The 21634-nt window shown below is 34.6% G+C and overlaps 2 protein-coding genes and 1 long non-coding RNA gene across 14 annotated transcripts in view; 1 reads left to right on the top strand and 2 right to left on the bottom strand.

The window, feature by feature from the left end:
- CaMKII (Calcium/calmodulin-dependent protein kinase II) overlaps nucleotides 1–12510 on the bottom strand; it is a 21961-nt gene extending 9451 nt beyond the window's left edge. For 4 of the 9 annotated variants that reach the window (XM_089262857.1, XM_089262858.1, XM_089262861.1 and 1 more), the window contains exons 1-9: nucleotides 9395–9630; nucleotides 9239–9333; nucleotides 9116–9175; nucleotides 7961–8015; nucleotides 6890–7215; nucleotides 6735–6829; nucleotides 6395–6517; nucleotides 6194–6320; nucleotides 5851–5943 (exon numbers count right to left, since the gene is read on the bottom strand). In XM_089262857.1, coding sequence (XP_089118983.1) covers nucleotides 5851–5943; nucleotides 6194–6320; nucleotides 6395–6517; nucleotides 6735–6829; nucleotides 6890–7215; nucleotides 7961–8015; nucleotides 9116–9175; nucleotides 9239–9333; nucleotides 9395–9459 — 1039 coding nt within the window. In that variant the 5' untranslated portion in view covers nucleotides 9460–9630. Of the gene's footprint in view, nucleotides 1–314; nucleotides 374–504; nucleotides 694–4468; nucleotides 4526–5850; nucleotides 5944–6193; nucleotides 6321–6394; nucleotides 6518–6734; nucleotides 6830–6889; nucleotides 7216–7960; nucleotides 8016–9115; nucleotides 9176–9238; nucleotides 9334–9394; nucleotides 9659–12406 lie in introns of those variants that run through there. The other 5 variants (XM_089262856.1, XM_089262859.1, XM_089262860.1 and 2 more) reach the window with 3 other exon arrangements.
- Nucleotides 9895–15718, top strand: LOC149090919 (uncharacterized). Of its 2 annotated transcripts, none has more exons than XR_016197216.1 (2): nucleotides 9895–10342; nucleotides 15118–15718. It is a non-coding gene; the product is annotated as an uncharacterized LOC149090919 (long non-coding RNA). The 2 variants fall into 2 exon arrangements; XR_016197215.1 differs by having other exon boundaries at nucleotides 9895–10350.
- Nucleotides 15500–21634, bottom strand: Zyx (lipoma-preferred partner zyxin). 3 transcript variants are annotated; one of them, XM_089262851.1, is made up of 9 exons: nucleotides 21310–21634; nucleotides 20864–21257; nucleotides 20417–20691; nucleotides 20307–20354; nucleotides 18944–19247; nucleotides 18564–18854; nucleotides 17119–17176; nucleotides 16081–16201; nucleotides 15500–15714 (listed from the first exon to the last, which is right to left on the bottom strand). In XM_089262851.1, exons 1-9 carry the CDS (start codon nucleotides 21517–21519, stop codon nucleotides 15583–15585), a joined length of 1833 nt encoding a protein of 610 aa, XP_089118977.1. In that variant the 5' UTR covers nucleotides 21520–21634; the 3' UTR covers nucleotides 15500–15582. The 3 variants fall into 3 exon arrangements, with proteins under 3 accessions (XP_089118977.1, XP_089118975.1, XP_089118976.1); XM_089262849.1 differs by having other exon boundaries at nucleotides 20417–20604; nucleotides 20861–21257; nucleotides 21310–21623; XM_089262850.1 differs by having other exon boundaries at nucleotides 20423–20604; nucleotides 20861–21257; nucleotides 21310–21559.

The raw sequence follows: 21634 nt of genomic DNA, 5'->3' as shown, positions 1-21634 counted from the left end.
GGAACCTACTTGAAGCAGGTGATTAATGGGTAGCAAAGTGTTTAGGGTCTAGGAGACGAGCGCAGTTACATACATGACTAGGTTTCTTAGAGTAGAGCTGGTCGACTGGTCTCTGATGTTGACATGAAGCAACATGTTAAGCATAACAGACACGTCTAGCTAGCTTCTGGATATATGTAGTTACTATACAGAGGTGAGTACGATGCCAGAGAGACAGAGAGATAGAGAAAGAGAGAGAGACAGCGAAAGAGAGAGAGAGAGAGAGCAAGAAAGAGAGCGAGCGAGGAGTTGTTTGATAAAACTTAAATACATACGTATCAATTTGAGTAGTTCCCATTTTTATTTGATAAACAGCAAAAATGTAACATGCGATCTGCAATAGATCAGAAAAGAGAATATATAACATGTGTATGTATATATATGCACCAAGTATACGCCATGTGAGTGTGTGTATACTTTGTAGCTTTGTTAAGTGACCTGGCTTTAATGGAGTTGCGTACTCACCTCTAAGGCGTAACTTTGACTGTCTCTGATTACTTATACAAGTTTCATTAGTAGGAATATTGGCATTCGTATTTTCAATTGCATTGGCATCACCTTTGGTGTAGCCAATACCGAATGGCAATTGTACCAAGGAAGGATTACAATTAGACTTGCGTTCCTTCAGCTTTAGTGGGCTCTGTGTCTGGTGGCCTAGTGTTTTAATAATAATATTTGTGTGGAATCAGCTGGATACATATTTCACAGAGCAATTACTTATTTGGTATTACGAGTTTTCTAATTAGTACAAATCCAATGGGTAAAAATATGGCTTTGTGAAAAGTATGTAACGGGCAAAAGGAATCATCGCGAACCCCATAAATTATATATGTATATTCTTGATCAGGACGACAAGCTGAGTCCATATAGCCCTGTTCGTCCGTCCGTCCGTATGAGTGCGTCGATCTCAGAAGATAAAAAAGCAAGAGAGGTGCAATTTGGAATGCATACTCGTGTATACCATACGCAGTGCATGTTTTTCTTATTTTTTCGATAACTTATTCGATAACTTTTGTATCGAGAATAATCGAAACATTTATTTTCTTTTTTCAGCCTCATTTGAATACGTTTAGACCTGGAGACTTCAGATTTACGTATATATATATGATGAATGCAAACATTTTGTAATTTAAACAAGTAAGAAGGCTCTAGTCGAGACTGCTCGACTGGGAGATACCCTGAACCCTCCAAGTTGATATTCTTATCATTCTGCACTTCTTTTATGCACGCACATATACATACGTATGCATACACCTTAAACGACCGCGGTTCGCTAACTGCGCAGTAAGCATCGAATGCACTTGGGATGCGCTGTGAGCAATAGTATGAGAATTTATTTGGTGACAAACAATTATTTCTTTTGTGGACAAACAATCTTAATGAAATGTTCAGAGCGGAATCATATGGTCAAAATGTGTGTACATTTTAAAGCACAAGTCTCTAGTATTTGAAATACGTTTTTTTTTACAAATTTGTGGAGAAGGGGGCGTGGTATCCAAAATCTGTTGATTACAAAATGTTTGTATTCATCATATGTATATACACAGTAAATCTGAAGTCTCCACGTCTAATAGTATTCAATCAATTTTTCGGCTATTCTCGATAAAAAGTTATCGGAGTAGTTATCGAAAAAATAAAGCAAACTCGTACTGCGTATGGTATACACGAAAATGCACACAAAATTTCAGCTCTATAGCTCATATATCTCTGAGATGTCGGCGTTCATACCAACAGACGGACGGGCGGACAGACGGACAGGGCTATATCGACTCAGCTCGTCGCTCTGATCAAGAATATATATACTTTCTGCGATCATTCCTTCTGCTTGTTTTCCACAAAAACACTATACTATTTTCCATTTTCAATGGGTTCAGGGTATAAAAACTTGTTTTAAGTACTAGACACTTTAGAATGTACACACATTTTAAAGTGACGTCCTGCAAGTTTTATTAAGATTGTCCGTCTACTATATATACATTCGGTCGGATGCATGTGTACGTATGTGTGCATAAAAGAAGTGCAGAATGATTAGAATATCAGCTATTAAAAATGGGAATCGAGGTTATGCCCTTATGGGTTTGCTAAAAGTATGTAACAGGCAGAAGGAGGCGTGGCAGACTCCACAAAGTGTATATATTCTTGACCAGGGCAGCCCTCTCCGTCCGTATGTATGAACGTGTCCGTCTGTCCGAATGTATCTCAGAAGATATGAGAGCTAGGACTTCAAATTTTGTTATAAATTAAAAAACTATTAAATCTTAATAATAAAATTATTAACTATAGAAATTTAATTTTATTTAAAGAATTTAAATTTTTGTTGTAATTTACCTCCTTATATATTTGTAAAAGGCGTATTTCAAATACTAGAGACTTGTGGTTTGGCACATGCACGCATTTCATAATCGCGATCTGATAGTTCAATGAAGATAGTTCATTGACAAGAAACGGTATTAATCGGAAAATGCATTTTCCGATATGTGAGAAATCATTTTAATTGAAGAGCGAGAAAGGTGAACGTTGGAATGTAAATCCGCGTCGAATACCCAAGATCACGATCTATGCCGAATATCTACGCCCATTGGGGCGTGGAAAATCGGTAAAAACTGTATCTCCTAGAATTTTGAAGCTAGGAGGATAAAATTTTGTTGATAAATACCTCAAATTTCCTATATATACTCGGACTGACCACCGAAGACCAAAAAACTTCCACGGATATATGTCTGCTCTCAAGGATAAGCCGCAAAAGTTTATATCTCCTAAACTATAAGAATTAGAAGATTCAAATTTGAATAGTTAAGTTACTAGTAACCTCCTCTAATTGTCACGCCTTTTAGGGAGCGTAGAAAAACACCCTGTCATTTGCAAATTTTTTGAGCGTAAGTATTTAAATTTTGCAGTTATGTTACCGTTAGCTCGTTCTAAGAACCAAAAGTGAGGCGTCTACAACCAGTAGATGCACGGAAAATCGGGAATTTCTGTTTTCTACAGTATTAAAGCTAAACTTAGCTACTAAACTGCTGATGGCACGTGAATGAGTATTCCGCACCCTGAATCCATTGAAAATGGGAAATTAGGGTATAATGGTTTTGTGAAAAGTATGTAACGGGTAGAAGGAATCATCGGAGACCCCATAAAGTATATATATTCTGGATCAGCACGGCGAGCTGGCCCTGTCCATCTGTCCGTCTGTATAAGTGCGTCGATCTCAGAAGTTATAAGAGCTAGAGAACTGAAATTCGGCATGCATACGCAATACAAGTTTATCATATTTTTTTGATAACTCATCCGATAACATTTTTAATCGAGAATAATTGAAACGTTTATTTTGTTTTTCAGCCTACTTTGAACACACAGTACGTAAGAACTGTACAGAAAAGAATAGAGTGATTGGAATATCAACTTGGAGGGTTCAGGGTATCTCCTAGTCGAGCAGTCTCGACTAGAGCACCTTTACTTGTTTATATTTTTGTTACAGGAAGTGAAGAGTTTATAGATTTCCTACAGTGTTCGTCCTTCTGCGTGTAGGAAATATATTATATATAAGGGAATTTAGGGAATTTAGTTTTGGAATATATTCTGGTATACATAGGCAACGTATGGTTGAAACTCTATAGTCGGCATATCTGAGCCCATTGAAATGAAAATGCAAATGCGAATTTCTTTTGTTACTACATGCTACAAAGAGAAGAAAGCTATATGCATGTATTTCTTTCGTGCCGGCCGTTACCTGCTTTGAAATATATATCTGCATATTAGATATATATAATTATATCTGTATAATATAATTTTGGGAAATTTGATATATATGTATATATATAAATATATAAATCATACATTCCTATATACATATATATAATGTTTTGTTTGTTTTTTGTATTATTATTATTTATATTGTATATATTAAATTAATTTAAAATTATCTTTTCCAAATAACAAGATAGAAATAACTCGAGAAGCTTAGAACCTTAGAATCTTTAACACAAATTCATTAAAATACTTAGAAAGGCCTGTTTGGACAGTTCTAATTGTAATGAATGGAATGAAATGGTTTCGTTCCTTGCCGTCCCGAAATTTCATTCCAATGTTAGTAGCTCCATCACTGAAATTAAAATTAAATCAATGAAGACCAACTTGACAAAAGATAATCCATTAAGCTCAGTTAATAATCAACTTTCATACTGTATGGTAATATTTATGTGTATTCAACTAAATCTGTTCTAAATAGTATCCCCTCAAATCTGAAGCAAACGGGTATAAAAATATATATTTGTATATACATATATTTCTCAGAAAAATGTTTGGCTTTAATGTTCGTGTTTTTTGTTGTGTATTTGATTAATGTTTAATGGCAAATGAAAAATCAAGAAACAACTAAAAAATTAAAATGATAAACATATTTGTAATAATAATAACAAAATGAAAATGTTACCTTCTGGGTCTTTGGATATGACTGTGGTACTGCGATCAACGATGCCTTTTTTATCTTCTAAAAAAAACGAAACGAAACATAGTTCATAATTGATAGTTGCAAATCTGTTGTTTTCCGATACTTTTGAATATTTGCTCCAGTTTATAGATTCTCGACAGCTTTTCACATAAAGAATTCCCTCCCCCATAGCTGGATCCATTTCTACTTATTTTTCTTGTATTCAATTAGAATTTAATAGTTGAAATAAATCAAGGCAAAGGCTTTTTACAACATATAAGAACTTGACTAAATGGAATTAGCGCAATAGAAAATATATATACATACACATATAGTATCGAATTAACTAGTGTAGAAACGTTTCAGTTGGGTGCAACCGGCTAATATTCGCTATGACTTGTATATCGGTTAATCAGCACAGGTTTTCCCGATTCGGCATGCAGTGATGTACCTAACTATCCACAATATTATGTTTCTCCTCCTCTTCTTCTTCACAATTGCCAACTTCCAAATAGCATTTATTTCTGCTTCTCTCTCGTTTTTTTTTTTTTTTTTATATATTCGTCTTCGTCTTTTCTCTGTTTAACGTTTTATTCCCCCTCAATTGTCGTGACCTCTCATTTCTTCAGATCTTTCTTCTCGTTTTTTTTTTTCACCTCTCTTTTAGTGCATATCCCCACGGATTTCTGCTTTTCTTTCTTGTCATATATTTCTCTCTCTACAGAGTCAAATTCACAAAATCAGTAATATAAATATATAATCAGTAACATAAATCCGACGTGTCAGGTTATCGGACAGAGCTTCATATAAACAGGAACGGATGATACAATTTCTGTACTTCCTGAACAAGGCTGGATCCAGACCAGTTTACAGTGAATGAATAGTGAATACAAACAGGATGTATTGTTATATTGAGGGCATCCTAAAGCTAAATGAAACAAAGATTACTCTCTATAAATCTAAAATATTTGGTTATTCGTAATAAATGTGCGAAGTATAAAAAATATGTTTCATTGAAAGTTAATACTTAGGCATTCCATCAACAAAATAAGTGAACAGAAAGAATTTGATACAGGCAAATAAAGTAGAATCACATTACGACAGCTATATTACATTATGAAAAGAAAATATGCGTGCGAACGAAATTAAAGGAAAAAAGCTAATCTCAGTAAACTTATATATAAGGACAAGTAGGTAAGCATTTTATGAATCATACATAAAAAGTCTTGGTTGTCTAGATCACTAATACGTATGACCTAAAAACACCTAAACACATATAGAAACCTCACTTCACTCATATAAGAACTAAAATTTAAGCTTGGATTTCCAAAATTGAACGAGTACAAAAAGAGAGCTACAAATTTATTTCCTGTATAGATATTTACCTTTAATATCATCATCCTCCAAAGTTGTGCTCGACGAATCTGTTGATTCCTTCACTTGGGATCCGTCCCCCTTTTTAGTAATCATGCTTCTGCCTATAAAGATCGGTAACATTGGTATTTACGAAGAAAGCGGGGCCAATTCTATAAGCTATGTAATAATCTTGGAATTATACTCTCTTTGAAGATTGTAAGTCTCAAAGATTCATGATCATTCGCAAAAAAATATTACTGATAGCGAACAAGTTTTAAGCCGGAAAACTTCTCCTACACATACTATACATGTGTATGTGCATACTTATATCTGTATATTTATATTTTTATGGATCACCATATAACTACTTACTAGAGAAGTTCCTGGTTGCAAGCATTGTTGTTAGTATAGCGCCCTTTAGCTTGCGGCGAGCATTGAATTTTTTGAGACAGTCCACAGTTTCCTGGCGATGCACCACAGAAGCCACACGTTCCCTTTGCTATAAATGGAGATAAAGATTCAAATTGATGCTCGGAAAAGAGACCACAAAGCTTCGACACTGGTAATACGTACACAAATCCATGGGTGTTTTAGTGCTTCAGCTGCTGTTATTCGCTTATTTGGGTTTACTGTCAGCATTTGGTTAATCAAATTCTTAGCCTCAGGCGTCACAGTGTCCCATTCGGGTGATGGATACTACAATATAATGTGTAAGGGATTACAAGATGAATACAAATAAAATGAATGACTTCGAGTGCAGTCAGCACGAATATAAATCAACCCAGTCCGACTGTGTGTCTGTCTGTCTATCCATCTGTATGAAGCTGACCGTTTCTGGTTACAGTTAACGATCCGGATTCAGAGGTCTGTCCATAGAATTGAAATTAAATATGAATTAAATATGCATTCTTACATCGTAAGCGCCTGCCTTTATTTGCGAATATAATCGATGCTGATCCTCGTCCCAAAAAGGGGGATAGCCGACCAATAATATGTAGAGTATGACGCCTATGTGGATGAAACAAATAGTCAATTAGAAATATTAAAAATTAGATAACTGAAGCTTACCACATGCCCAAATATCTACCGATTTTCCATAAGGCTCTTTCTTCAATACCTCTGGCGATAGATACCCTGGAGTGCCGGCAAATCCAAACCATGCTTGATGATCACCCTGCACTTCAATGGCTAGACCAAAGTCAGCGAGTTTCACAGCTGCACCCTTTGCCTTACTTGCTAATAGTAAATTCTCTGGCTTGAGATCCCGATGGACAACACCGTTCTGATGGCAGTGATTGACCGATTCCAATATTTGCTGTATACAATGTGATGCATCAGCCTCTGAATAAAATTCTCGTGCCACAATATCTTCGAAAAGTTCACCACCAGTTACACTGTAAATATATACATATGTATTTAGAATCAAATTTTCGGTTTTCTTTTTGTCTTTTCGTTTTGAAATCAGCTTGTGCTTTGCTTCATTTGGCTTCAGCTTGCTATTCTGAAAAGTGATTGTATCAGCTGCTGGCACCACTTAACATGCTTGACTAAGTAATTATAATCGGCAAACATCGTGTGTTTTATTTCACCATTTGAGCTATTAGGTTACAGTTGACATACACCTACGTTCTGTTCTGGTCTGTTACTCACATATTCTCTGATTTTCTTTACCTATTTTGTTTCCTGCCTCTTTCCTTTTTCTTTTCTCTTTAATCTGTTGTTATTAGTTCTGTTGCTCCATTTTCTTAACTTTTTATTTACTTTTCCTCTTGCCTACATTGTTGTTTCTTTTGTTATTATTCGTTTTCCACTGTACGGTCCTGATTTTTCCTTTTTGCGTCTTTCGTTTTTTTTATATCTTAATTACGATTTGTTTTTCGTTTCCTAACGTTTTATACCCTGAACTCATTGAAAGTGGAAAATCAGGGTATATTGATTTAGTTTTTTTCATGAATTTGAATATTCTAATTTTTTACAAACTTTTTTTATACTATATGCATATAAATTAATAAGTAACAAGTATTTTCTCAATAGTCAAAATCCATTCGGCTTCAGTGCCAATCATTTTTCAACATTCTGAGATAGGTTGCACGTTTAATATATACAATAATGTGCTCGTCTTTTTATATGAATACTTACAGATCAAAAACAAGGTAATGGTAATTTTCCTCCTGTATGCTGTCATGCAATCGAACTGTAAGGTACACGGCCAATAATACATTTATTATTATTTCAGAACAACTTTAATTTACTTCTAGTGTATCTAATCTATAGAAAATAGGTATGTATAAATAAAAATTAACTATAATCTTTTATTACGTGCTATACAAAAAAATACATATACATATTTAAAATTTCATATCCATAGATTTTAGCTTTTAGTGGATTGCGTTATACGGACAGACAGATGTACGTGACTCAATTCACTCAGCTCGTCAGCTTGCAAAGAATATATATATTTATAGGTCTACTCCACCTCCTTTGCATACTTATATCTTTGCAAAACCGTCATAGTTTAAGTTTCAATTGTAATCTGAGTTTCATATATAGATATGTTTATATAGTATACACAATATAAACTAGAATATTTAGCCATTTAACATTGCAATAGCATGGTTTGCATACCCTAAACCCATTGAAAATGGGAAATCATGGTATAATGGTTTTGTGCTGAATCGTCAGTCCGTCCATCCTTCCGTCTATGAGTGCGTCCATCTCAGAAGATAAAAAAGCTAGAGAGCTGAAATTTGGCATGCATACTCGTGTATACCATACGCAGTATAAGTTTATCTTATTTTTTCGATTAATCATCCGATAGCTTTTTTATCGCTAGCTTATTGTTTTTTTCCAGCCTCATTTGAACACTATTATTATTACATGTGATGAATACAAACATTTCGTAAATTAGATGTTTTATACCACGCCCCCTTTCGCCCCCAATTTGTAAAAAACGCTTTTCAAATACTAAAGACTTATGGTTTGGAATGTACACACATTTTGACCATATGATTACGCCCTGAAAATTACATTAGAATTGTATGTCTACAAATGCAGTTATTCATCAAATAAATTCTCATAATATTGCCCACTGCATTCGCTGCTTACTGCGCAGTTAGCAGAGCAAAAAAGAATGATCGGGGTATCTCCTAGTCGAGCAGTCTCTACTAGAGCCTTCTTGTTGAATATGAACTTATTATATCTATCTCTTCCATAAGTATACAGCCGAAATACTTCCCCTACACTACTGGCCAAAATAGAACGCAATGTGTGTATGTATATTAAGTTATGGTATACCAATATTAGGGTGATGTAACTTCCGACAGATCCTGGCTTCGCGCTCCAGCTTTTGAAAATCTATAAAAAAAAACAAAATCCAGTTTACAGTAATGATTTCAAACAAACCTATTAGTTACTCACCCCTTGCTGTTAGTTTCTTGGTATTTATAATCTTGGCCGCAAATTCGAATCCTGTTGACTTTTGGACACATCGTTTTACTATCGAAAAAGCACCCCTACAATTAATTTGATAAATTACTTTAAATAAACAAAATATTGCAAACATTTTTCACTTACTTTCCGAGCTCCTCTTTGATGTCGTAATTGTCTGAAAAACGCGTACAGGCTGCTGGAGCAGCCATCGCGATGGCACACTTGAGAAAATCTATTGTGTGTGTGTATCAATTAAAGAACCTGTATGGACTTCTTTGATAAATTTATGTTTTTCTTTTTTTCAGAAATTTGCCGGCGGGAATTTCGCCGTAGAACGTCGATATTAAAATATGTAAATTTTTTCCGCTGATTATGAACTTAGTAGTTCTATTCCGACTCGTTTATAATCTATTAAAATATTGTAGCAAATATTCAAACATTTTTTATTATTTGTTGGTTTCTACAATCTTTATTTAATGCCAAGGCTCTAAAAGATCGACTAATCTATCACACGATCACACCGAATGATCAAGCTTTTAAGACACAAAATACTAAACACCAAATAATCGATGGCAAACATTTAGAAACGCACAACTGCACTTTATACTTTCTTTATATTACTTCTCTCGTGTCTAAATCTTTAAACCAAATTCCAGAATAAATTAATTGCTCTTTACAATTAATCATTGCTGAATATAATCAAACATTGTATTAGTATATTTAATATTTACATTTTATGCGATCGAGCTTTCGCGTGATATTTAAAGCAAAAATTCAGTTTTAGTTAAGGTCACACTAATGACTAGTCTAGCTGCGATTAATGTGTAGAGCAATTTCAATAGTACCCTTGCAACGCAATATTTGGTGAAAAATAAAATGAAAACAAACATATCTTTTACTAAAAATAAAATAATTATTGATTGTCAATAATTTTCATTAATTAATTAAAGCTTTTTGCAAACAATGAATGCTGTACCAATTTTGGTACATTTATGTATGTATGTACATACATATGTACATGAACATTTATTTGTACCAAAAGTAGTCGTAATTGACATGGCAACTGAGGAAGAAGGTGGACATCATCCATATGTATGTGTGTATGTAGCTTTGACTGTATATTTGTACAATAAATTTGTCAATATAAGTTAATAATGTGTGTACAAAAGCTTAAAGTATGGATAATTGTTTTATTAAAATTATGTGATTCGCACTTTAATTCTGTTTATATATGTATGTGCATATGTACCTATATGTCCATATCCATATACCTACATACATACATATGTATGCGAATTAAGGAGTTACCCAACGTATTCCAGGCGACAGTGAGTGGAAGGTCACTCGACCAAATATAAACCAAACAAACGAGTACATACTATATATGTAGACACTATATGGACATACATATGTATATACATATACATATATACATATACATATTTACATGTAAGCAACAAGTTTTCCATATATGTATGTATGTACATATTTTCTATGCTAGGTGTGCTCGATTAGCTTTTATATATGTATGTATGTACATATACTATGTTCAGTAATAATACAGTAGGATATATAGATAAGATAGAATAATAAAGGAGGATAGAAGAATAGAGTATAATCTAGATAGATAGAGAGAGAGAATATAGAGGAAGATATAGAAGATATTCTATAATCTATAGATAGAATATATCTATATATATATATATATATATGGTTGTTTGTGTGTGTGTGTGTGTGTGTGTGTGTGTGTGTGTGTGTGTGTGGTGTGTGTGGTGTTTGTGTGTGTGTGTGTGTGTGTGTGTGTGTGTGTGTGTGTGAACATGTTGCTTTTGTTTCCATATTCCATGAAATCTGCGCATGTATCTTCCACCGTTTTTCCAATTTCTAGTAATGCAGGGGGGTATCCTACTATTTTTTTTATTGCCATTTGCAGTCTGCACAGTTGTGTAAGTGTTGATATATGTATGTACATATGTACATGAGCATTCATATGTAAATACTTATGTACACAAATACATACATATATTAATGTATATATGGAGGCATGCAAAAACTAAACGTATTTCACCATACATTATATACTTGCTGATATACATACATATGTATTTGGTGTAGTTAGATATCAATATGTATTTATACATACATGTATGTATGTATGTTTATTCCGCAATTTGTTTACTACTGTGAAATGCAAATCGATGTACACCACTCAACCTCGTATACATACTGAAATGTCCTTTAAAATAGGACAGGGCGAAAGCCTCCACTTATTATATGTATGTACAAATGCATATACAGCTATTCATGTACATACATATGTACATAAATATGTAGATATCAAATTATTAACTGAGGCTCAATGTGTTGTCACTTCACTCCGCGTGCGCATTATGTACATATGAGTACATACATATGTATATTTGAATAGACAAATTACATCTTGAGTATCTGAAGAACTGTGTGCATGTATATACATATGTACATACATACATATGTATGTGTACAAATTATTCTGAGTAACGGATTATAGGTTTTAAAGTTATTTGTTTAAATACACATTTATTCACAGCTCAGTTCCAATTCATATGTATTCAGAACCGTGAACATACATACATACTTATGCGCATAGGTACATATATACATACATATATGCATACATACATACATATGTATGTGAAATGATGTATGTGACTTGAAGTAGTGGCCTTTACTAATAATAAAACAAATTGTTTTCGTCCCTGCGAATGTACAATGACATCGATATAGATGAATAATAATATAACATATAAACACAAACGCACATATGTACATATATAATTAAACGTTCCCATTATATACACATACATGTACGTGTGCATAGGGTATGTGGATACATAGATATGTATGGAAGGAGGGTATTTTTCAGAGTGAATATGAACATGTAATTCACACACAAGCACACATGCGTATATACAATGTGTATATGTTAAATGTATTCCATTAAACTATACATGTACATATGTATGTACATACATAATATATCTTTGTACATGCTCGACGAAATTAGGCGATAGGCGACACGCGACTGTGTAGGTATGCATGTGCATATATGTATGTATGTAGGTCTATACTTATATATATGTATGTATATACATATATGTATATATGTTTATATACTACGTATTGTTGTCTAACGTCCGTTGGATAGCAAAGCGAATTCAATACTGATGGCCTCTGATGGAAAGCAGCAGATTCAGGAGTAGCTGCTATAGAGGAATGCATATTTATACATACATATGTATGTGTTTCACATTTCTGTATCCCAGGTCGCAACTTATTCTCATTCTCAGTATGTTATTCTTCTTCTTGTTTTTGTATTTGTGCTCTTTCGGACTTGGGCTACTTGAATTTGAGCAAGAAAGCTTAGAGAGAAAGTCTCCACAGCATTTGGACGCATGACCGGCAAATAAGCTTTTTCTTCCTTCGGAGCAAGCTGCGAGCTTTTTTACAACATGTGTATATACATAAATATGTACATATGTACATACATCATACCAAAGATATAAGCATATGTACATACATATATATATACATACATATGTGTATGTATGTTATTATCGATGGTAGTTTTATTACGAATAAGTAAGAATGTTCCAGTCGAGACTGCTCAACTAGGATATTTCAGGTATTCTTTAGGCTATACTCTCCAACCTGACATTCTAATCATTCTGCATTTCTTTTATGCACATGCATTCACACGCGCTCTTCTAACTGCGTAGTAAACAGCGACTGCGCTTGGGTTCCACTGCAGTATGGGCAATATTATGAGAATTTACTTGTTGAATACTTTCTCTTGAGGTGGGACCATCTTCACTTTCAGAACGTGATTATAAGATTAAGATGTGTGTACATTCTAAAGCACAAGTCCCTAGTACTTACATATGTATTTTACAAAGTGGGGCCGAAGGTGGCGTGGTACCTAAAATCTGTAAATTACTAAATCTTTGTATTCAACAAATTTATATACATACATGCACAGTATATCTAATAGTGTTAAAAAAAATATGATAAACTCGTACTTCGTATGGTATACACGAGTATGCATGCAAATTTTCTCTAGCTTACATTACATCTGAGATCTAGGCTTTTATACGGACAGACGGACAGGGTTAGATCGTCTCATCTCGTCCTGATCAAGATGCAATGCTTTCTTCTGCCTGTTACATACTTTTCACAAAACCATTATACCCTGATTTCCTATTTTCACGGTATAAAAATCTGTTCTCACTCTTTCATACATATGTATGTATATATGAACATTATAAATTTTATCGGAAAGGTTGCCTTCTAATTGAGTATAAAATAATAAAATGCATTTAAATATAACAATTTAGGGAATATCGCTTATATGCAAAAAATCAATAGGCGCGGCAAAGCATCTAGTCTTGTTCACAACGACGAGTTGAACCGAGCCACTGTGTTATCTGGTCAGTGGTCGAGTTAAGCTCGTCAAAAAGGTTCCCAAATCAAAAATTTATCGTATTGCAGCTAAAGCTAAAATCTATGTGGTATCTAAGTGGGTTGACGCTAGCCTCAGGGTATCTTTAAGTCCGGCACTGCTCTCTAGAGCAATCTCCGTCAAAGTAATAATCGAAACCCCAAGTTTTAATATACAATAATAAAGGTTTCATTTATTTGTGTACTCTGAAAAGTTAATGTAGATTATTCAACATGTTTTAAATGCCCAGAGGGGCATTACAATTTTATTTATTTAATTATACCCTGAACCCATTGAAAATGGGAAATCAGGGTATAATGGTTTTGTGTAAAAGGATGTAACGGGCAGAAGGAATCACCGCAGACCCCATAAAGTATATATACTCTTGATCAGGACGACGAGCTGAGTCTATATAGCCCTGTCCGTCTGTCCGCCCGTCCGTCTGTATGAGTGCGTCGATCTCAGAAAATACAAAAGCTAGAGAGCCGAAATTTGGCATGCATACTCGTATATACCATACGCAGTACGAGTTTGCTTTATTTTTTCGATAAATTATCCGATAGCTTTTTATCGAAAACAATCAAAAAATTGATTTTCTTTTTTCAGCCTCATTTGAACACTATTAGAGCTGGAGACTTTAGATTTACTGTGTATATACATATGATGAATACAAACATTTTGTAATTTACACATTTTGAATACCCCCTTCGCCCCCAATTTATAAAAACGCATTTCAAATATTAGAGACTTGTGCATTGGAATGTATATACATTTAAGTAATGTTACGTTCTGAACGTTTCATTAGGATTGTACGTCTAGAAATTAAATTATTCAACAAATAAATTCTCATAATATTGCCCACATCGCAGCGCAGCCCAAGCACAGTCGCTGCTTACTGCGCAGTTAGCAGAGCTCGTTTTTATACGTGCATGTGTATGTATGTATATGTGCATAAGAGTACAGAATGATGAGAATATCAGATTTGAGGGTTTACTTGTTTTATTTAATTATAGTTTAGGCTTAATTTTAAGTCAAGATACATAGATTATAAGTGAGCCGTCTTTGCTTTTATTAATTTGTTTTTTACATATTGAATGTTATGTTTTCAGTTTTTATACTGAGTCACGAAATGTCTACGGCTAGTAGGGGCGTGGCAAATCGGGGAAAACTAAACTTTCTACAGTATTAAAGCTAAACTTAGCTACTAAATTGCTGATGGGATGTGAATGAGTATTTCGCAGCAGGCAATGCCCGATTGCAACGTCCTTGTTATGTTTAAATCAATGAACTAATATTAAACACAATTCATTTTTATTATTTTTATTGTTTTTATGCATTAATGACTTAGATATTTGCATCCAAAGTAAAAAAATTCAATTTTTTTTTTCAGTGTGCCAACTCATTTTTGATAGACTATATATGTAAGTTAAAAATCGTAGTGCCGTATGACTCTAGTGGCGGCCACATCCAAGTGTATACTTATCTTGATTCAGTCAACCCAAAAGAATAAACTATCTCGATACTTTAATTCAAACCGTTATAATTTTGTTAGTCCGCTGTTATCCAAACATCGTCCGATCCGGTTGACCTGCCAACGCGATCTGCCCTTATTTAGGCGGCGGCCTTTTATTTGGCGCGGTTGCGACGTCGACCTTATAGCGGTAGAGTGGCTGTCGCGTCAGCGACATTCTTAACTACATATATATTTTACTTTTATAAATTATGGAATGAAGCTATCGAATAGTTTAAATAGAGATTAGATGAATTTGAAATTAGCTTTAATTTCAAATTTAATATAATGCATTTGCTGCTGTATTTCATAGCACAATATTTCGGAGTGGTATTCGAAATCTGCTTAGAGCTCTGAGGTCATACGATTTGTTAACACTTGAACCCGTCGAGCGTTACAGCTTTTGCACAGCACATGGTCATCTAAGGGGTAGCAACCGCGACCGTCGGCTTCTGATGACAGTAAGAGGGAGCAGTCCTGCGGGATAAATATTTGAAGTAAATACAAATTTATTATTATTACATAGAAACTCTATTTTTTTATTGTCTTTAATAATTAATAGCTCTATATCCTTAGAGATAGATTCTTCTTCTTCTTCTTCTATATTTGTATATATCTATCGTCTGTCCAAATCTACATCTCCATAATCCTTACATATCTAGATCTCTAATTAAATATCTAGGGCTATATATAGGTTCCTTATAAGCCGCGTTCTAGCTCTCTTAATCTATATCAATTATCTACTACACATTCATACATATATTACATTCGTTTCTCATAGAAGAGTGTTTATTGTGAACGTTATCGCTTACTATACATGTATATATTTTCTGAAATACTCACCTCGCATTTATAACATTCTAGGTGGAAACTTCGATCAAGGGCAACGACCCGTACGGTTTCTTCTTGTCCGGGCTCCGGCATGATTGGCTCCTGACAAACACAGCAACGAGGAGCAAATTTCCTGAAATATTTTTTTATTAGTATATATATATAAATAATTCAGTATATCCATTAATTATTTTCAAAACAAAATAAGTATGAAAGCTCTAGTCAAGACTGCTCGATTTCAAAACAAAATAAGTAAGAAAGCTCTAGTCAAGATTGCTCGATTACGAGATCTCCTGAACCTAATAAAATATGATGTTAAATTTGAATTAGTTTGCCTTTTTATATCTTGAACCCATTGTAAATGGGAAATCAGGGTGTAATTTTTTTTATGAAAAAATATGTCATAGGCAGAAGGAATCATCGCAGACTCCATATAGTATATATATTCTTGATCAGCACAACGATCTGAGTCGATATAGCCCTGTCCGTCCGTCCGTATGAACGTTGAGATCTTAGATATAAGAGCTAGAGAGCTGTATGCCATACGTAGCACGAGATTCTCATATTTTTTCGATAACTCATCCGATAATTTTTTTATCGAGAAAAATCGAAAAATTGATATTGTTTTTAGAGCCTCATTGAAATAATAATAGAACTGGAGACTTCAGACTTACTGTGTATATGCATATGACGAATACAAACAGTTCTAGATGCCAGAGATTTGTGCCTTAGAATGTACACAAATTTTAACGTTATGATTACGCTCTGAAAGTTTTATTAATAATGTATGTCTACAAAAGACATTATTCAACAAGTAAATTCTCATCCTGTTGCCCAAACTGCAGCGCAGCCCAAGCACAGTCACTGCTTAGTGTGGATGCATTTGTATGTATGTGTGCATAAAAGAAGTGCAGAATGACTAAATTTTAAGTTTGGAGGGTTCAGGGTATATGTCTCGACTAGGGGCTTCTACTTGTTTTGTTTTGCAAACAATTATTACACATAATGTATTTAAAATTTATAAAAATAAATATATATGAGCCAACGTACTTATGGAAATCTGCAATGCAATAGTTTTGATTCGTCGCATCTACGGTGAACGGAATAGCTGCGGATAGATAAACAAATGCATGCATCATTAAATGCTTTAAAATTACAACGTTCATTAATGAAATTAAATAAAAGAGATCAATTTTGTATACCCTGGAAATTGAATGGTTATGGTAAAATGTACATATGTGACAGCAGACAAAATTATGGCAGACCCCATCAAGTAAACGAGCTGTGTTGATTCAGAAAAGTCCGATTGTAGCTATATATGAACGCGCTCTGCTAACTGCGCAGTAAGCAGCGACTGCGCTGCAGTGTGGGCAATATTATGGGAATTTATTTTTTTACCCTGAACCCATTGAAAATGGGAAATCAGGGTATAATGTTTTTGTGAAAAATTATGTAACGGGCAGAAGGAATCATCGCAGACCACATTAAGTATATATATTCCTGATCAGCACGATGAGCTGAGTCGGTATAGCCTTGTCCGTCTGTCTCAGAAGATATAAGACCTAGAGAGCTCAAATGTGTGTGCATACTCGTGTATACCATACGCAGTACGAGTTTGCATTATTTTTTCGATAACTTTTTTATCGGATGCAGCGCAGCCCAAGCGCAGTCGCTGCATACTGCACAGTTAGCAGAGCGCGGGTGCGTGAGGGTGGATGCATATGTATGTATGAGTGCGTGCATAAAAGAAGTGCAGAATGATACAAATATATCAGCTTGGAGGGTTCAGGGTATCTCCTAGTCGAGCAGTCTCGACTATAACCTTACTTGTTTTGAATAATTTCTTTTGTAGACATACAATCTTAATGAAACTTTCAAAGCGTGATCATATGGTAAAAATGTGTGTATAGTCTAAGGAACAAGTCTCTAGTACTTGAAATACGTTTTTACAAATTGGGAGCGAAGGGGGCGTGTTTGTATTCATCGTACGTATACGTATACACACTAAATCTGAAGTCTCCAGGTCTAATAGTATTCCAATGAAGCTCAAAAAACAATATCAATTTTACGAATATTCACGATACGAAAGTTATCGGATGAGTTATCAAAGAAAAATATGATAATCTCGCACTGCGTATGGTATACACGAGTATACATACCAACTTTCAGCGGGCGGACAGACGGACAGGTCTACATTGACTAAGCTCATCGCCCTGATCAAGAGTATATATACTTTATGGGGTCTGCCATGCCTCCTTTTGCCTGTTACATACTTTTTCACAAAAACATTATACCCTGATTTCATATTTTCAATGGGTTATCTTCTTTAAAATCACATATATCTCCTACACCTTTAAATCTAATGTCTTAATTTTTTATTTTTTTCGAATGTGTTAGTAAAGTATTCCTGAAAGTATCCTCTCTCTGGTAGTATCACCTAGTATTTCTATCTGTCAGTATTTCACTTAGTATTTTTGTCTTCACGCCATTCTTACCATCTAAACTATTTCCACAAACAACGCAAGTAAAACATTGCGGATGATAGGGCTTGCCCGTGGCTCTTAAAATTCTCTCCAAAATTGGCTTTAAGCAAACTGAACACTTCTCAAGTGTTTGCAAATAGTCGTATTCGCAAAATGGTTCTCCTTCTAGTGCATAAAATGGTTTGCCCTGTAGGTTCAGTTGACATACTGTGCATGTGAAACATGAAATGTGATATATTTGATCCATGGCAGTGCATCCACTACTTTCGCCAAGCACGCGTTCATTACATTTGAAGCAACGACCTATATGGGGAACAAATGAAAAGAATTAAGAAACAGATACATAAAAACGATATAGACTAATTATCAAATGGTTTTAGACATATACCGACCGTAGCTCTCCACTTCGTTTGTCGAATCAATCGTTGCCAAGTGATATTGACTCAAGTGATCATCATTTTCATTTATTTTTGAAAATCCAATGTTAGCCTCTACTTTAGCTTCGCCGTTGCAGTATATGGGAGTATCTGTTACACTTCCACTTTGTTCCACCCCCAGTTTATTCCACTTGCTGGTTGACATATTGCGCTGATTTACATATGTAGCATATGCATTACAATTCGCAGTACGCGACGACATGTTGATAGGTGGACGAGGGTTTATTGGTTCATATATCGAATCATATGTTGAAGAACTCTGTCAAAGCATAAGAAAATTATTTCTGATGTATTTTGTATTTACAATTTTATATTTAAAATACGCCCAACTATTGTGTACTTATCACAGATTACTGGTATACGGGATAGATATAAAAAAGTGTTGAAGTAGGTTGTGACGGACAGAGAGAGTAAGACGAGAGCAAACAAGTAAGAAAGCTCTAATCACTCGCGTGTGAGTTTAGTACATGTGAGTTTAGTACATGAACTTAATTGTCTAATAACATATCTTGTCGATGGGAACCTTAAGATTCATGAAACTTTCAGATCGTGATTATAACATAAACATAACACAATATAGATCGAATGTCTTTAAAATACATATGTATGAACTAACATTTGAAACTTTGCGACTCTAGCTCTAAAGATGTAATAGATATAATTTTATAAACGATTTTTGATAAGGTGCTTAATCGATAAAAAAAAATATATCGGGATAAGTTATCGATGGATCATTGAGATCGGGGCGTTCCAACATACGGATAGACAGACAGACGGATGGATAGGGCTAAATTAACTCAGCTCGTCGCCCTGATCAAGAATATATGTATGGCTGTCATGCCTTCTTCTACCAATTGGTTCAGTGCATAAAAAAAACTTCAATTATATATATATGTCGTATCGGTTGAAGTTACTATGGGATTTATTAATCCAATGTCATTGAGAATAACAAGCCGTTCGTATTAATCGATTGATTTAGTATTGTAGTGACAAAGGATGTATCGTCACTAAGACTATAAATGAAGCTATAGCTGAAGCTTTACGTTCGATGAAATAGAATATGCGACCAGAAGTAGAGGTTTTGATGAAAGAGAGGAGAAATGACTTGGTCAAAGACTATTGAGCACGAAAAAGCTCTGTAAAAAGAATTGGGCGACACCGGGAACTCGGAAACTATCTTAATGCCTAAACGGTGTATCAATAAATTGTAATTATAACATGTATATATTCTGTATAGGATGGTGACAGCCGCGTCAGCTTCTAGGTATGTTTTCATATAATCATAGATATACATAATTTTAATATAATACATTCCTACCTGGGATAATACACCATAGCCAAAATAGTCGCCACACGTCTGATAGCTCTGAAATTAAATTATTTACTTTATATTTTATAATTATATTTATATATAAGTAATGTGAGAACATTTACGTTTTGAGTAGCACTTGGATTGGCAAGGTTCACCCTCAACATGGAAGTTGCCATTGGTTTATTTGGAATTTTTTCATGTGAGTTGCCCTCTTTACTAAAAACGTCACTAGCTCTTCGCAGCTCACTATAAGATGAGCTAACTGGACTAGGAGGCGGCGGTAAGTCTTCATCCACTTCCTTATCTAAAAATCGGGTTGTCCAAATAGAAAGCATTCGATTCGGTGATATATCATCAGCAATAAATGAATCTGTAAAGGGTAGGTGTGTGTGTGTGTTCTTCTTTCTTTTTTAAATTCATTAATATTAATCTCCTCGATTTTTAATTATTCTTAACACAGCTACCAATATCTGTTACAAGCGGTGGCACTATACGAATCCGAGGAGCATCTCTCTTGATTGCACTGGGTCTTCTGCTTGGCAGATCATAATAAAACTTACCATTTTGTGTAAATGTATGTTGGACATTGGAAGAAGAATCATTTGGTTGAATGAATATAAACTTCGAATCGTTAGTTAAATTGCTATAAATAGATGCACTCTGTCTGGAAATGTTATGGCCACTTAGAGATGTGGAGGATAGTTTCGGTATGCTTTCGGTATGTGGACTCTGAGAGCTCAATAGTCCCTTTTTCTCCATTTGTTGCTTGTGGTACGCTAAAGCTTCTAATTGCTGTTCCAATATAGCTGGGTTATCCAAAGTCTTTCGGCTGCTGCCAATTTTGTCAACACTTTTACTAGCATAGATGGGCTGTTTTGGTAGAAGGTTTGACCCACTAAGCAGCGGCTGTGAAAAAAGTGGTTCTCGGGCATCCGTAACTAACTTGCTGAGGGGCACCTGAAATATCATATTTAATTTTTGAACTATGAAGTTTATAATTACTTTTTACCTGAGGTATATCAACTGTCCTTTTGAATGGCTTCGGTGGTATGATTGGTGCCGTCCTCGATTTGCTGAGAGCGGAAGCATTTTGAGCAGCTCCAGCTTTCTGTTGTAAATTGTCAACTAAAGCTGCGACCTTTCCTGTTTTTATATGTTCATCATCACACCTTCTATTCAATATTGTTAATTGCTTTAGCTGCTCCTCTAATGAATTCATATTATTGTTTCCTTTTTCGAAGAAATGTACAACAGCAAAATATCACAATTTCACAGCACAATTTCACAATATCTTATATTCATATTTGACTGCAATTATAAAAAATTGATAAATA

The sequence above is a fragment of the Drosophila navojoa genome, chromosome 6 (assembly GCF_054131105.1).
Source record: "Drosophila navojoa isolate 15081-1374.11 chromosome 6, UAZ_NAV_1.0, whole genome shotgun sequence".
Classification (NCBI taxonomy): Eukaryota; Metazoa; Arthropoda; class Insecta; order Diptera; family Drosophilidae; genus Drosophila; species Drosophila navojoa.
The sequence above is the reverse complement of the archived record's forward strand: the minus strand, read 5'-3'. Positions and strand labels throughout refer to the sequence as shown.

Bases quoted from the DNA above. Each gene is read 5' to 3' on its own strand.
- Zyx (XM_089262851.1), bottom strand. From the start codon at position 21,519: ATGAATTCATTAGAGGAGCAGCTAAAGCAATTAACAATATTGAATAGA. The intron at 21,258-21,309 runs GTAAAAAGTAAT...ATGATATTTCAG, and splicing joins GGACAGTTGATATACCTCAG to GTGCCCCTCAGCAAGTTAGT. The intron at 19,248-20,306 runs GTAGGAATGTAT...ATGCTTTGACAG, and splicing joins GCTATGGTGTATTATCCCAG to AGTTCTTCAACATATGATTC.